Source organism: Saccopteryx bilineata, chromosome 1, assembly GCF_036850765.1.
Source record: "Saccopteryx bilineata isolate mSacBil1 chromosome 1, mSacBil1_pri_phased_curated, whole genome shotgun sequence".
In the NCBI taxonomy this organism is placed as follows: domain Eukaryota; kingdom Metazoa; phylum Chordata; class Mammalia; order Chiroptera; family Emballonuridae; genus Saccopteryx; species Saccopteryx bilineata.
In genome coordinates, this window is record NC_089490.1 from 148,553,683 (window position 1) to 148,568,218 (window position 14,536).

Sequence of the window (14,536 nt, forward strand, 5' to 3'; positions counted from 1 at the left end):
GGTTGAGTGTCGGCCAGCATGTGGATGTCCCAGGTTCAATTCCCAGTCAGGGCACACAAGAGAAGTGCCCATCTGCTTCTCCACTCCTCCTCCTCTTGCTTCTCTCCCTCTCTCCCTCTTCTCTTCTCTTCTCTTCTCTTCTCTTCTCTCCTCTCTCTCTCTCTCTCTTCTCCTCCTGCAGCCATGGCTCAATTGGAGTGAGTTGGCCCCGGGCACTGATGTTGGCCCCATGGCCTCCGCCTCAGGCACTAAGAAGAGCTCAGTTGCTAAAAAATGGAGCAACACCCCAGATGGGTAAAGCATCCCCCCTAGTGGGCTTGCCGGGTGGATCCCAGTCAGAGCGCATGTGGGAGTCGTCTCTCTGCCTCCTCTCCTCTCACTGAATTTTTTTTTAAAGATTTTATTGATTTTAGAAAAAGGAGAGAGAGTGGGAGAATAGCAGCTATATATATACCTTGACCAGGCAAGCCTAGGATTTTAAACTGGTGACCTCACCATTCCAGGTCAACACTTTATACGCTGTACCACCACAGGTCAGGATATAGCCTCATTTTACAGCAGGGAAAACTGAGCCTTAGAGAGGGTGAGTGACTTACTCCATGGTCCCACAACCTGAAAGGGTCTTCAATGGGATTTGGACCAGGTAGCTTGGCTCTAAAATTTGCACATGTATACTGTGACAATCACACACACTTGTATGCACATAACAGTGTAGCACAAAGACATACAGACACCCAATGAAATATGCAAACCGTAGCCCAAAGCAGCAAAGATAGACAGATGGAATATCTATGTGCATGTATGTGTGGGTATTTGCCTGGCATGTGTTGCCAAGGACACAACTGGAAACAACACAGATTCAAGCAGCAGTTGTGTGTTCAAAATATGGCCAGACACACACACACATCAACATCACTACTTAAAAGAAAGTATCCTGTGGGTTGAGTGTGTACCTGTGTGTCAGACATACACACTCAGGTACAAGGGGTCACACACTAACAAACAAAGAGATGCAGATCAGGTACACAGCAAGACCCTGATACCCACCCCCACCATGGAGTGCATGTCTTCATTTGTATCCCACCCACACTGTCGCATCCTCACACTGGGCAAGTCATGCAAGGACAGAAACCGGCAGAAGTAACCATACAGCCATTTCTCAGGGTTACAAAGAGATTCACCCAGAGCCCCCAGAGCACAGGTCTGTGATTTTTTTTTTAAATTTTTTTTTATTAAACTTGTCTATTTATTTATTTATTTATTCATTTTTTTAGAGAGGAGGGGGGAGGGAGGAGCAGGAAGCATCAACTCCCATATGTGCCGTGACCAGACAAGTGCAGGGTTTTGAACCAGCAACCTCAGTGTTCCCAGGTCGATGCTTTATCCACTGCACCACCAGAGGTCAGGCTGGTCTGTGATTTCTAACCTGTGCAAAGTCCTCAGCAACCAGCCACCTTCTTCTGCAGTTCCTACCGTCCTGAACTCATAACCCAAGTGGACTCGGGCTGAAAGAGGAAATGACCCTCCCAGATCCGAGAGAGGCTGCCAGGCTGAGCTCAGGCCTAAACTGAGCCCCCCTTCCCGGGGCCCCTTGGCCCCCCATCCACAGCCCCCTCCGACTTCCCCCATTGGCAGCAGAGAGAGAAAACGTCCTAAGTCAGAGAGGCTGACAGAAGAGAGAGTCTGAGACAGAGAAGGAGAGAGACATGGGGGAATGGAGAGAGCATATGAGAGAAATGAAGATAGGGACAGAGAGAGGATTAATATTAAAACTTAGAAGTGATAAAGGAGACATTGATGGCAGAAACAAAGTCAGGGTAGAGTGAGACAGACAGGGAGGAGGGATGGGGAGGAGGAAACACAGTGAAGGAAGAACTGGGGAGGGGGAGACAGGAAGAGGGAAGGCAGATAGGGGAAGCAGAGGCAGATGGAGGAGGAGAAGCAAATGGGACAGGGGGAGAGATGTTGGGAGCGTCCCTTTCCCCCACCCCAAGGTTCTGGGGAAGAAGCCAGAGGCCTAAGGCCAAGACTGGGGCTTTGAGCGGAAACCTGGAGGGGATGAATTTTTCATCAAGCGCCTGCATTGCCCTGAGTTTCCAGAAGGTGATGTGAAGTTTCCATCCTCAGCCCATCCGCAGACAGGGCCTTCTGGGGAGGACAGCTGGCCCTCAGGAGCTGAGGGTCCAAACAAGTAACCAGCCATGGTGCTACCCCCTTATCTAGTTTCTCCCCAAGTATCTGATGCCAGTGTGAAAAGCACTGTGAGCACATTATCTCTCTTAATTCATGGGTCAAGAGTTAAGTGATTATAATACTCACTTTAGGATACTCTAGGAGCCTCGAGGTGCTAAACTGGCTCTCAAAATATCACTGCTGGCAGGCCTGACCTGTGGTGGCGCAGTGGGATAAAGCGTACACCTGGAACACTGAGGTTGCTGGTTCAAAACCTGGGCTTGCCTGGTCAAGGCACATATGGGAGTTGATGCTTCCTGCTCCTCCCTCTTCTCTCTCTCTCTCTTTCTCTCTATCCCCTCTCTCTAAAAATCAATAAATAAAATATTTTTTTAAAAAAAGTAAAAATATATATATATCACCGCTGGCAGAATTGACAGAGGCGGGATTCGAACCCGCGTTTCATTTCTCAGCGCTCTCTCAAGCTCCTTGACCCAAGCGGCCCCGCCCAGGTTTCCATAGAAACAGGTTTCTGGAGTCTCCATAGCAATACATCCAGTGATTCCCTCCCCTTCGCTCTTCGGAGCGTACGCCCACCTGGTGACGCCACAGCGCAGCGACGCAGTACGTGGTTATCTCTCCTGTGCCGGAAGTGAGCGTCACGGCGTCTAAAGCCGCCGGCAGTAGGACCTCGTGGAGGAGAAGCCAGCATGGGGCAGTCGGGGCGAGTGAGTTTCAGCGGGCGGGGACGCGGGAGGCGCAGGCCGAGGTCCCGCGGAGGCTGCAAGGCTCACGCTTGCTTCTCTCTCCGGTAGTCTCGGCACCAGAAGCGTGCGCGCGCCCAAGCTCAGCAGCGCAACCTCGAGGCCTATGCCGCGCAGCCACACTCGTTCGTGTTCGCTCGGGGTCGCGCGGGTCGCGGCGTCCGGCAGCTCAGCCTGGACTTACGACGGGTCATGGAGCCCCTCACCGCCACCCGCCTGCAGGTCTGCACCCACCAGCCCGCCTCCACCTGCCCTGGGCCCCGTCTATGCGGAGCCTCATTCTTCTTGGCTCTGAGGGCCGTCGTTCCTGCCTGTCAGAGCTTTGCGGGGCAGCAGCGGGGGCGCGCGTATGGATGAATGCTCTCAGCTTGGGGCTTGGCTGGGTGCCTGAGACTGGTAATTAAGAGAGGGGTCTCTGGAATCAGCAAAGCTAGTTTGGAAACTTGACTTCTCTCAAACGCCTGGAGCAAATTAGGTAACCTCACTGTGCTTCCTTTGGCTCATCTGCAGAGTGGGGCAGTGTACAGTAAGGAAGGGACAAAGGAGGTCTGATTGGCTTTAGAGGCCAACAGTATTCCACGTCGCTTTTATTCCCCTTCTCTGAAGGTTTAGATGTCAAAAAAGGTATGGCAGTTTAAGTTCTTTGCTTTAAAAAGGTGTGTCTTTTATCATTTCTCTCTTTTTTTCCTTAATATGCAGATACAAAAGAAAAATTCTCTGAAGGATTGTGTGGCAGTGGCTGGGCCTCTTGGGGTCACACATTTCCTAATTTTGAGCAAAACGGAGACCAATATCTACTTTGTGAGTGGATGTCCACACCTATCTCTCCCACACCCTCCTTCCCCAACTCTTTTGATGAACCCACGTGCCTCTGAACTGCCATGATTCTGGCATCAAAGTAAACGCTCTGAAGAGATGAAGCAAAGTTTCCCACTTCCCCTGCTCCCTATCTGGACACCTCAATCCTCATTGATCCTTTCTTCTGTAGAAGCTGATGCGCCTCCCAGGAGGCCCCACCTTGACCTTCCAAATCAACAAGGTAAGGCTCAGGTAATATGCGGACCACATGGGGTAGGAGCTGGGTTTGGGGATGGCGCTAACCATGTGTGGTTGGCAACCATCCTCCCCCACCTTGCCCTGCAGTACACGTTGATGCGTGATGTGATCTCCTCACTGCGCCGCCACCGCATGCACGAGCAGCAGTTCACCCACCCTCCCCTCCTGGTGCTCAACAGCTTCGGGCCCCACGGCATTCATGTGAAGCTCATGGCCACTATGTTCCAGAATCTCTTCCCGTCCATCAACGTGCACAAGGTTGGCTGGGCCTGGTGTGGTGGCAGGTGTGGGTGGATAAGGCAGGTAGCAGGTACCACACTAGCCCTAGAGTTGATTGATTGCTCAGTTCTTATCTCCCAGCACTGAGGCTGAGAGCTCAACTCCCAAGGTCAAATCATGTGTCACAGGGCAAGAGACTCCCGATGGGTTGCCTTCTCATCTGGCAAGTGGAAAATGCCAGCAGTGCTTTACTGAGTGCTGATTTAAGCAGTTTAACTTGTGTTGTCATGGTCCTGTCTTAGGGAGGGTAAGAGGTGAAGTTGTTAGTCTGAGATTATATATAAGGCAGCAGCTCCTAATTCCTGCCATTAGCAGGTCTTGTTCTGTTTGTTAGATGCAATCATTGGGGAGTCTGGAGTGGGTGACCTCACTGGAGAGGTCAGTGAGTGCTGGAACCAGGATTTCTAGCCAGTACCTTGGCCACCCCATCAGTCCCTGCGGGGCCTGGCATGTGCTCCAGTATGCAGTGAGACCTGAAGGCAGCTGACATGGTGCCATGTCCTCATCCTCTTTTTTTCCAGGTGAACCTGAATACCATTAAGCGCTGCCTTCTCATCAACTACAACTCTGACTCCCAGGATCTGGATTTCCGCCACTAGTGAGTACGGTGGTTGTGGAGGGGGGCTGATATGTGTGCAGCTGATGACAGTGCTGCTGCTGAGACTCCGTGATTGCTCAGTCTCAAAGTAAACGCCCTGATGCACCATGAAAAGGGGAGAGAGTGGGGCTGGCCTCTGACCCTGCCACCCCCGGACCCCCTCACTCACTCTGGCCTCTGCAGTAGCATCAAAGTCGTTCCTGTGGGTGCAAGTCGTGGGATGAAGAAGCTTCTCCAAGAGAAGTTCCCCAACATGAGCCGCCTGCAGGACATCAGCGAGCTGTTGGCCACGTGAGGAAGGGGTGGGGCGGGGTGGGAGGCTGTCACAGTCCAGGGGAGACCAGAATAATCCCAGGACCCTAGGATCCACTGTTGAGCCATGTATCCCCTGGCACAGGGCCGCAGGGCTGTCAGAGAGTGAGGCAGAGCCCGATGGCGAGCACAACATTACAGAGCTGCCCCAGGCTGTTGCGGGGCGCGGCAACATGCGAGCCCAGCAGAGCGCTGTGAGGCTTACCGAGGTGAGGCCATTGGCTGAGGTGACTTCCTCTGGCAGCCCCCCAGCCCTGAGAAAGGGTTACACTTCCATGTCTCTCCAGATTGGGCCTCGGATGACACTACAGCTTATCAAGATCCAGGAGGGCGTCGGGGACGGAAACGTGCTCTTCCATAGTTTCGGTGAGGACAGGGCTGGCAGGCACGGGGCCTGGGGTTTGAGGCTCTCTAAGGTGGGTTTTTAGGTGCAGTGTGCACACCTGGCTCTAAGTAAACCATTGTTCCCTTCTAAGTACACAAGACAGAGGAGGAGTTGCAGGCCATACTGGCAGCCAAGGAGGAGAAGTTGCGGCTCAAGGCCCAGAGGCAGGCCCAGCAGGCCCAGAATGTCCAGCGTAAGCAGGAACAGCGAGAGGCCCACAGGTGTGTGGTCAGCGGATAAGGTGGGTCCTTGGTGTAGACTGGCACAATGATGAACATCCCTGTCCAGGAAGAAGAGCCTAGCAGGCATGAAGCGCACACAGGCAGAGGCCAGTGGGGATAGTGATGCTGAGGACCCTGGGGCGCCCCCAGAGGCAGAGAGGGCCAGCCAGCAGGAGGAGGAGGATGAAGCTGAGTACTTCCGCCATGCTGTGGGCAAGGAGCCTGATGAAGGTGTGTACAGGGATCAGTGCAGCCAGGTACTGCGAAGCTGTATCTGTGCCCTGGTGACCCTGACAGTTTCTGCTCACAGGCATGTTCCTGACGGCCCCGCGGAGACGGCCCACGGGGCCTCTGAGCAAGAAACGACGGGTAAAGCAGCGGAGACCAGACCGTGGCAGTGACCAGAGGCCTCCAAAGGGCAAGCGCAGGCCCTGGGGGGCCCAGGCCAAGCTGGTGTCCCGAGCACAGCCACATAAGAAAATGGCCTGAGGCCAAGCCCAAGCAACAGACAGAATGCCCCAGATTGGGGCTTAAGAAATGCTGCCCTGGGCTCCTGCCTGGGCAACCAGGTGCAGCCCTTAGTTTTCTTTCATAAAGGAGCTGTTTCCCCAACCTCTACTCTAATAAACACTGATTTCTTGTGAGTCAGAGGCTGTATTTAGAATCGGGTATCAGGGGCTGATGGCCCAAAGAAGCCAGTAGCTCCTGGGAGTTGGCCTGGAAGCGCAGAGTCTGAGGGCAGAGCTCAGATTTGATCCTGTTCTTTGGTGCCACTGGGATCCTTCCCCAACCGCTCCGAGTAAGGGCTCCTGCAAGCCGAGGCCAGACCTGGAGAGTGCTGCGAGGAAGGAAATAAGCAGAAAGGTGGCTGGCACCGGTCTGCTTTTCCAGCTGTAGGGGGAGCTGCTAGGGAAGAAGTGGCCAGAGTGCTGCTGATCACTTGGGGAGGAACTGGGACACATTTTGGTCAGCAGAGGCAAAGGCAGAATGAGACCATGGCAGCCACCACCTCAGGTGAGGAGCGAGCACAGCTAGATCCTGAACTGGGCACATCCAGACCCTGGCCCCTGTGTAGGCCAGACAAGGGCTCTGTGGAGGAGGGGAGATAGTGTAAGATCATGTCTGAAAGGTAGTAGCATCCTCCATGAGCCCTGGGGCCATGGGACAGGGAGGCAGAAGTGAGCAAGGCAGCAGTTTGTGGCAAGGGAGGGTCTGTGCACCTAGCACAATGGCCAGCCTGCTGGGTCCACTAGGAACAAGCCATTCATCAGCTGAGGTTGATTGGGTGTGAGAATTAACTGCAGAGCTTTACTATCCCCACACTACAACGTCCCAGGTACTGTTCTGGGGCATGAGGATCCCCAAGCTGGCACTCCCTGCCTTCAGAAGAGACTCCTGGGGCTTTTGTTTAAACAGCAATCAGATGGAGATGAAACCTGTTTTGAGGGGGGGGGGGGGACGGAAGGGGGCACAGGGGTCCAGAAGCAATGAGAAGATGGCCAGAGGTGAAGGAAACAGCCTTCAGAATATCTATAGCCTATGATTCAGGTAAAAAGAACAGCCAGTGCAAAGGCTCAGAGGCAGGATATGCCTAAGAAACAGCCAGGAAGTGGACTGCAGGAGCTGCAAGAGCAGAAGAGGGAAGCCGGTGGGTGGCAGTGAGCTCCCCTCAGGGCTTTGTGAGATGAGGGAAGCCCTGGCTTTTCCCCTCTGAGGAGGAAACCCTGGAGTAGGCTGTGAGCAGTGCTATGCAACCTGACTGAGGCACCCTCTGGAGGCTCTGTGAAGAAGGGTGAGGAGGGGAGCTGGGAAACCAGGACCTAGGCGACTGCTGGTCCAGGTAGATGTGGGCTGGACACCAGTGGTGCTAAGGGGGTGACAGATTTTGCAGGTGGGGACTTGCTTATGGATTTGACTTTGAAGATTGCAGTGGGGTCTTACTGATGCTCCCCAGTTGTCACTGCCAGGTTAGGTGGGCCCTGTGAGGGCAGCTGTCTCCTTTGGTTCTTGAGGGTGCAGGACCCCAAAAGAGCCAAGTGAACTCTAGACTTCTGACTTTTCTGGGCCTGATTCCCTCTGTAAAAAAGGAGCTAAGGTTGGTGTCCCTCCTGGGAGTGGACAGGACTCAGCAAAAGCCCACATACAAGGGGGTCATGCAGGCCCAGCGTGCACAGTGAGTGCTCAGGACTGGTGCTGCATGGTACAACTCTGAAAGCTGGAGCCACGAGGGATAGGGCTCACTCAGCAGTAATACCCTTAGTCCACGGGTGCCCCACCTGCCTGGCCTACATCTCAGCAGCTGCTGACCGAGTTTTCAGTAGCTTCCAGGAAGGCTTCCTGTGGCCCATGCTGGTGACCAAATTCCCGGTGGCCGTGGTCACCAGCAGCCTAGCCCTCTACTGCTTCGGTACATGGGAACAGCACCCATGGCACCCAGCTGTGGTCTCGGCACAGCTGGCTGTCAGTGACCTGCTTTGTGCCCTGGCTGCCCACCTGTACCCACCCAGACCCTGGTGCTATGGGGAGGCCATTGCCACCTGGAGCATCTCCTCTTCACTTGCAACCTACTGGGCAGCTTCAGTTACCTGGGTCTCATCCACCCCTTCTTCACCCAGTCATTTGTGGCCCAAACCCGTCTGGGCTGTCAGTGCTGCTGGCTGCCCCCATGCTGTTTCTCCCACTTTACACCACCACAGCAGGAAGGAAATTGCACCTTGGCCAGGTCTTGAGGCCTGCATCAAGTGCTTGGGGATAGCAGGTGACAGACAGCTGAAGGTCTACACAGCCTGTAGCCTGGTGGTGGTGGTAGCGGCGGTGGCACTGGACTGTGACCTGCCGCTGCTGCTCACCCTCTAACAGGCCGTGCATGGGGCTGGCAGTGCTGGTAGCCAGTGGTATGGCACTCTACGCCAGCTTCTACGTGTCCTACTACGTCACACAAGCAACATGTTCACCTGGCAGCACTGGAGAGCCCACTGTCCAGCCTTTGGATATGGCTCAGGCTGTGGAGGCACTGGATCTGGGGTCCTATGTAAGCCAAGTAACAGGTCCTCATGCCTCTAGCCATCTGCATCCACCCTCTGCTCTCTATGACTGTAGCACCCAGTATAGGCTGCAGACCTCAGAGAATGCTGAGGTTCACTCAAGCCCTGCCCCTCAGTATCACAGCCACCAAAACCTTGGGAACCCAGCTTCCTGAGTTGAGTCCATGACTGAGGTCTACTATGAGCCTTTTCCCCCACCACAGGGCCCTAGGACCCAGCAGCAGAACAGCACTTGGGAGCACAACAGGCCCCAAACTGCTTCCCCAAAGAAAGGCCTGTCACCATAGTGAGCAGCCAGAGCAGCATGAATTTCTGACCCTGGCCAGTGGCTCAGTGGATAGAGCATCAGGCCGGCATATGGACATCACAAGTTCGATTCCTGGTCAGGGTACACAGACTACCATCTGCTTCTCTCTCTTCCTCTCCCCCTTTTCTTCCTCTTCCCCTCCCTCAGCCAGTGCCTCAATTGGTTCAAGCGTGGCTCCAGGTGCTGAGAAGAGGTTGGTTGGACCAAGTATGGGTGTGTCAGCCTCAGGTGCTAAAAATAGCTCAGTACTCAAACACTGACCCCAGATGAAGTTGCCGAGTAAACCTCAGCTGGGGCACATGTGAATCTATCTCCCCTCCCACCTCACTTAAAAAAGGATTTCTGGCCTGACCTGTGGTGGTGCAGTGGATGTGTCAACCTGGAAACACTGAAGTTGCCGGTTCAAAACCCTGGCTTCCCTGGTCAAGGCACATATGGGAGTTGATGCTTCCTGCTCCTCCCCCCTTCTCTCTCACAGCACTGACTCAAGAAGGGCTGGAGAGCAACCCCACATGGGGAGAGGAAGGGCTAATCCACCTGCCACAAAGTGGGTGACATTCATAGGAACAGGACACACAGAACGTTTGGAGCCTTTTTATTGCCCTTGGAGTCCCCTGCTTTTGGAGGCTGCCTTCTGTTGCCACAGGGTCCTTGGGCCAGGAGCTGAACAGCGGCAGCAACAGCTGGCTTAGTTGGTGGATGGCCTAGAAAAGCATACAGGAGTGATGAGAAGGGCAAGTGTGGGGGCTTCAGACCCAAGGCTACCCTAAGACACCCCACCCAACACACACAAATGGGGCCTCAGTGGGGGTGGGGCACAAGGCAGGACATGTGGAGCTACATGAGCAGTGTCAGCCTGGCCCTGGACACCAGTGGCCCCTCAAGAAGAAAAGGACAATAAATGACTTGGAACTCAGAACACGCTTGGTGATTATCAAACTAGTGTGGGGACGCAGTCAGCTTGAGTGTGAGCTGTGACACACTGACTGGGCAGGGAAGGGGTCTTACTTGGCCCACTCGACATTGAGGATAAGGTGGTCGTAGCCGAAGCCAGACACCCCAGCAATGGCACGGGCAGCGTCTTCGCGGCGGTGGAAGCTAATAAAGGCAAAGCCCTGGGGAAGGGGAGAAAAAGGGGTATTCAAGGCACAGCCAGACACATGACCCCTCCCCTCCACAGCCACCAGCCCACCTTGGACTGTCCAGTGGTCTTGTCCTTCGCCAAATAGATGCGGGAGATGGAGCCGAAGGGCCTGAAAAGCTCTTGCAGATCAGTCTCACGGGTGTCCTCTGACAGGTTGGTAACACGGATGGTGGCATTGTCATCAGCTGGGCACCAGGCAAGGAGAAGCAGCTGTGAGGGACTGGGCTAGTTGGGCTCCACCCATAGGATAATCACGGGCTGCTATGAAGTGCCTGCCCACAGGCCAGCGTCAGGGTGCCCTCACTGCCTCACCTCTGCGGTTGGGCTGCATGGACTCCCCACGGCGGCTGGCCCCATCCCGCAGGCTTGGTGGCACATACTTCCCTGTTTTGCTCTGGGCTGCCTGCACAGGCTCCAGCTCTGTAGACCAAAAGCAGAGTCGGGTCAGGCCCCATTCTAGCACAGCAGAGGGGGAAGACTCACCCAGATGCCAGCAATTCCAGCCCTGACTCAGCTAGGCACTGTCAAAGCCACAGGCATCTGGTTGGTCCCTCAGAAACCTGGTGGTCAGGATTACATAAAGGTCACATCCAGGAAGCCAGCAGCACACAAAAAAGCCATAGGCACTGATACAGTCCGAGGTGCCCACAGGCCTGAAAGTTCAAGGAATACCCTGCCTGGCCAACAAAGGAACACAAGCACACGGGGCAGGGACAGTCCCCAGGGCCCATACACAGCAGTTAACAAGAATGCCACACAAAAAGTCAGATATAGTTATCTATGTATCTATAGCCACATTGGGCCCTGGTAGGTCAAACTCAAACTCACCATCAGCAAATCACACTAAAGGACATGGACTGTGGACAGTCACATGTGTTGAGTCTACTCATAGGTGTGTGCATGCACAGAAACACTGGGTGGCAAGCGTGGCAGTGGCAGACAGACACAGCATACTCCAATCAGGACCATCACAAAATCAGCAGCAGAATCACAGTGGGCAAGTCACCCAGCAGGTGCACATACAGGGGTCCATCGCCTCCCAACCATGCACAGTGTAGTTATACACACAAGTGGTTCATAAAGCCGCCAACAAGAAGAGGCAGGTAACATCACCAGCAGTCACAGCACCCACCTGGCCAATCTCACACACACACAACATGGACCGTGGCCACAGCCTTTGCAGTGCTGATAATAACTGTGATGGAGACAGCCCATTCACACAAAGCAAGTGACAACCTAAGACTCTTAGGGTGCACACAGCATCCCCCGCCCTCTCTATGACCTGCTGGCCACACCCCCCAGGCACTGGGCACCTCCAGGCAGTTTCTCCTTCTCGCCAGTGGACAGGCCCAGCTGCTCAGCCAGCTCCTTCTGCATGGGCCCCAGCGTGTCCTTGTAGGGACAGCGGGTGGTCCAGTGGTCACCCTTGCAGATGCGGCAGGACACAATCTTCTGGCCCTTGAGCTTGTTCATTGGGTCTTCCTCCTCCTGGCAGTTCAGATCCTGGCAGGGCAGGTGGAAGCAGCTCAGAGTGGGGTTGCTGCACCCCACCACCACCACCTTGGCCACTACTACCCCACCCTATTGCCCCACTTACCTCCTTGCTGGTGATAAAAGTCATGGACACATCATCACTGACTGTGGTAGTGGCCACGTTGGGCCCTGGTGGGTCAAACTCTGAGTTCCCAAATTTCTTCCAGTTCTAGGCTCAGGGCAGGGTGAGAGACAGGTCAAGATAGGGAGGAGGCCCTCCCCTCTGCACCCCAGACCTACAGTAGCTATCTTGGTCTTAAATCCCATTTCCCACCTTCTCTAAATCTCACCCCCATAGCAGTGACAATGAGTTCCTATTTCCTGAGCACATGCCAGGCCCTAGTTTCATGCCAGCTTCTGCAGGCTGGGGCAGCTCTCAGTTCTATGTTCTAAATGAGAGAACAGAGGATCAGGTGGAAACAACTGCACAGCCTGTGGGGGCCATGCAGGTGGTACACCAGCTCCCACCAGTGAGTGATGCTCAGTGGTATGCAGTGGTTACCCAGATCTCGAGAAGAGGGGAGAGGAGAAGAAGAGAGGCCTTGGGCTAGATAGATCACTTGAGCCTCAGCTTTCTCCCCTATAAAGTGGGGACCACCAATACTCCCCGCCTCCCTGCGTTGCCATAGGAATCAAATTAAAGAACTCCTACAAAGCATACAGCATGAGTTCTGGCACAAAGCAGATAACTGTACCAGATCTACCTATTTTGATCATATCTCCTGCTATGATCACTTCAGGGGAGTGCTTGGCTCTATTCCTCCTGGTAGACAAGCCAAGAAGAGTAAGAAACAACTTCACCCACCCTGGACTTTTTGGTACAGAGTACAAACACCCCTAGGCCTCAATTCTCCTCCAATAAAACAGGTATACCAGTTAAATCCCACTTCTAAAAATAAAGGCTCTGGGAAAAAGAATTCCTAATTCCTCTGGGTCAATTCCCACAGACCAGGGGAACAGGGTCTTACCTTCCTCCTTGCAACAGCCTTTGAGGCCTTCCGGGTCTCAATTCTGAAGGTGCGGACAATCTGGATGGGAGAGAACAGGAGAGGCCAGGAGAAGATGGAGAGAACAAAAGAGGAGAAGAGGAGAGGAGGAGAGGAGGAGAGGAGGGAGAAGAGGAGAAGGGGAAGAATGGAAGAGGGGAAGGGAGAAGAGAAGGGGAGGAGGGGTGGTAGGGTGAAGGGGAGGAGGGGTGGAGGAGGAAAGGAGGGGAGAGGAGGGAAGAGGAGGAGAGAGGAGGCAAGGAGGAAGAGAGGAGGAGGAGAAGAGTAGGTGGGGAGGAGAAGAGTAGGTGGGGAGGAGAGGAAGAGGTTTGAGCTTCCTGTGTCTCAATATTATGAGGGCCAGAAGATCTTCCTTACCAACCCACCCAACATATTCCAACCCCTCCTGGTCCAAGTGCCCCTCTCTCCTCACCCAATCTCACCTTAAACTTCTTGCCATCCTCATCTATCTTATACTCAGTCACTGTCTTGACGTTTCCATTTATGACCTCCTTGGGAGGCGGAAGTGGAGCTGGGAGAGGGAAATACGTAATGGGGACAAGAAGATAATGCAATTAGGGAAGAGAGGCAGCCTAGGGATGGAGTGAAGGTCCTCACTCACCTCCTGGCAGTAGCTCAGGATCTGGGCTGGTGTCACCACTGGCCAAAGGGATCCCCTTGAGGAGCTCGCTGGTGACACATTTGTCTGTGAGAAGGAGTGTGGGGGAGAGGAGTGAGGTGGAGAGGCAGGAGTTCCCAAGCTGAAATGAAGGGAACCTTTGGGATGATTCCCATACTAGAAACTGAGAAACACAGAACCAAAAGGCCAGAAAGTGCCCTGGGAGAGCCCTGCAGTGACACCAGAGCTGGCTGTAATAACTCGAACAATGGCAAGAACAGGGTATCGTTGGCATGAAGGCAGGGGCAGGTCACCAACGCATCCTGGCACTGACACAAAGGCAAGAGGAAGACTATTAAAACTTTTCCCCAGTAGTGGGGGAGCGGCTGTGAGGACTTGGCCGGTGGCATGGGAGGAAATGGGGCTGGCTAGTGAACATGTGGAATTGGCGATAGCCTGGCCAAGATGAGGACGGCACGAGACAGAGACTGGCCATGGTGCCAAGGTCGGGGCTGGAGCAGACGGCAGTGACCGGGCTGGGAGCTGACCGCGGTGACGCGGGACGACCAGGCGTACTCACCGTCCTCTCCCTCTTCCTCCACCTGGTCCGCCCAGCTGGGCTTCGAACTGCGGGGGACAAGTTTGTGGAGAAAAAGGGTTGATCCAGCGATGCCCGCTCCTGCAGCCTTTGGAGCACCGAGGTCCCATAGGACACCCCCAAAATAGCCTCCCGGGACCCTCTTCCCGACCCTTGACTCACTCAAAGTCCCCAGTAGGCATCGCAAAACTCCACGCAGACCAAGTCTGAGCCAGAGACCGGAAGTAAGAGGTGAACGAGACTTCCGGTTCCGTAGCCTACACCATCCCGCGAGGGCGCTACAGCGCCCCCTGCCCTCGGAGGTGTCCGCTGTGTGAACAGCTGGGTGATGCTACTCAGGCCCCGTAGGTAGCAGAGGCGCATCTCAGGGTTTACCCCATTACATTAAAAAAAAAATTTAACCCTAGATAAGAAAAAACTAAGATTTATCATCACCGAACCAGTATTAGAAAAAATGTTAAAAGGCCTTCTTTAGGAAGAAGGGAAAAAAAGATAAAAATATAGATAATAAAACAGTA

General features: G+C 54.1%; 3 protein-coding genes and 2 non-coding genes across 7 annotated transcripts; 4 read left to right on the top strand and 1 right to left on the bottom strand.

Annotated features, from left to right (window-relative positions):
- Positions 1-2,813: 2,813 nt before the first annotated feature.
- Positions 2,814-6,435, top strand: PPAN (peter pan homolog). 3 transcript variants are annotated; one of them, XM_066253344.1, is made up of 12 exons: positions 2,814-2,900; positions 2,988-3,158; positions 3,636-3,737; positions 3,925-3,975; positions 4,080-4,250; positions 4,793-4,869; positions 5,053-5,160; positions 5,267-5,390; positions 5,469-5,547; positions 5,658-5,787; positions 5,855-6,018; positions 6,098-6,435. In XM_066253344.1, the coding sequence occupies exons 1-12, from the start codon at positions 2,883-2,885 to the stop codon at positions 6,274-6,276; spliced, it is 1,374 nt and encodes a 457-aa protein (XP_066109441.1). In that variant the 5' UTR covers positions 2,814-2,882; the 3' UTR covers positions 6,277-6,435. The 3 variants fall into 3 exon arrangements, with proteins under 3 accessions (XP_066109441.1, XP_066109442.1, XP_066109440.1); XM_066253345.1 differs by having other exon boundaries at positions 5,056-5,160; XM_066253343.1 differs by having other exon boundaries at positions 5,267-5,547.
- Positions 3,777-3,863, top strand: LOC136321312 (small nucleolar RNA SNORD105). Its single transcript, XR_010728576.1, has one exon. It is a non-coding gene; the product is annotated as a small nucleolar RNA SNORD105 (small nucleolar RNA).
- Positions 4,901-4,980, top strand: LOC136321342 (small nucleolar RNA U105B). Its single transcript, XR_010728603.1, has one exon. It is a non-coding gene; the product is annotated as a small nucleolar RNA U105B (small nucleolar RNA).
- Positions 6,436-6,782: 347 nt separating the features above from the next.
- P2RY11 (purinergic receptor P2Y11) lies at positions 6,783-8,999 on the top strand. The gene is given in 10 exon segments (XM_066252654.1): positions 6,783-6,801; positions 8,084-8,314; positions 8,317-8,398; positions 8,400-8,443; positions 8,446-8,513; positions 8,515-8,639; positions 8,641-8,726; positions 8,729-8,774; positions 8,776-8,832; positions 8,834-8,999. Coding segments are annotated over 10 exon segments (924 nt in total).
- Positions 9,000-9,717: 718 nt separating this feature from the next.
- EIF3G (eukaryotic translation initiation factor 3 subunit G) lies at positions 9,718-14,244 on the bottom strand. The gene is made up of 11 exons (XM_066272777.1): positions 14,181-14,244; positions 14,001-14,047; positions 13,424-13,507; positions 13,245-13,333; positions 12,784-12,843; positions 11,880-11,984; positions 11,596-11,785; positions 10,595-10,702; positions 10,331-10,467; positions 10,147-10,253; positions 9,718-9,842 (listed from the first exon to the last, which is right to left on the bottom strand). Exons 1-11 carry the CDS (start codon positions 14,198-14,200, stop codon positions 9,827-9,829), a joined length of 963 nt encoding a protein of 320 aa, XP_066128874.1. The 5' UTR covers positions 14,201-14,244; the 3' UTR covers positions 9,718-9,826.
- Between the last annotated feature and the right edge of the window lie 292 nt (positions 14,245-14,536).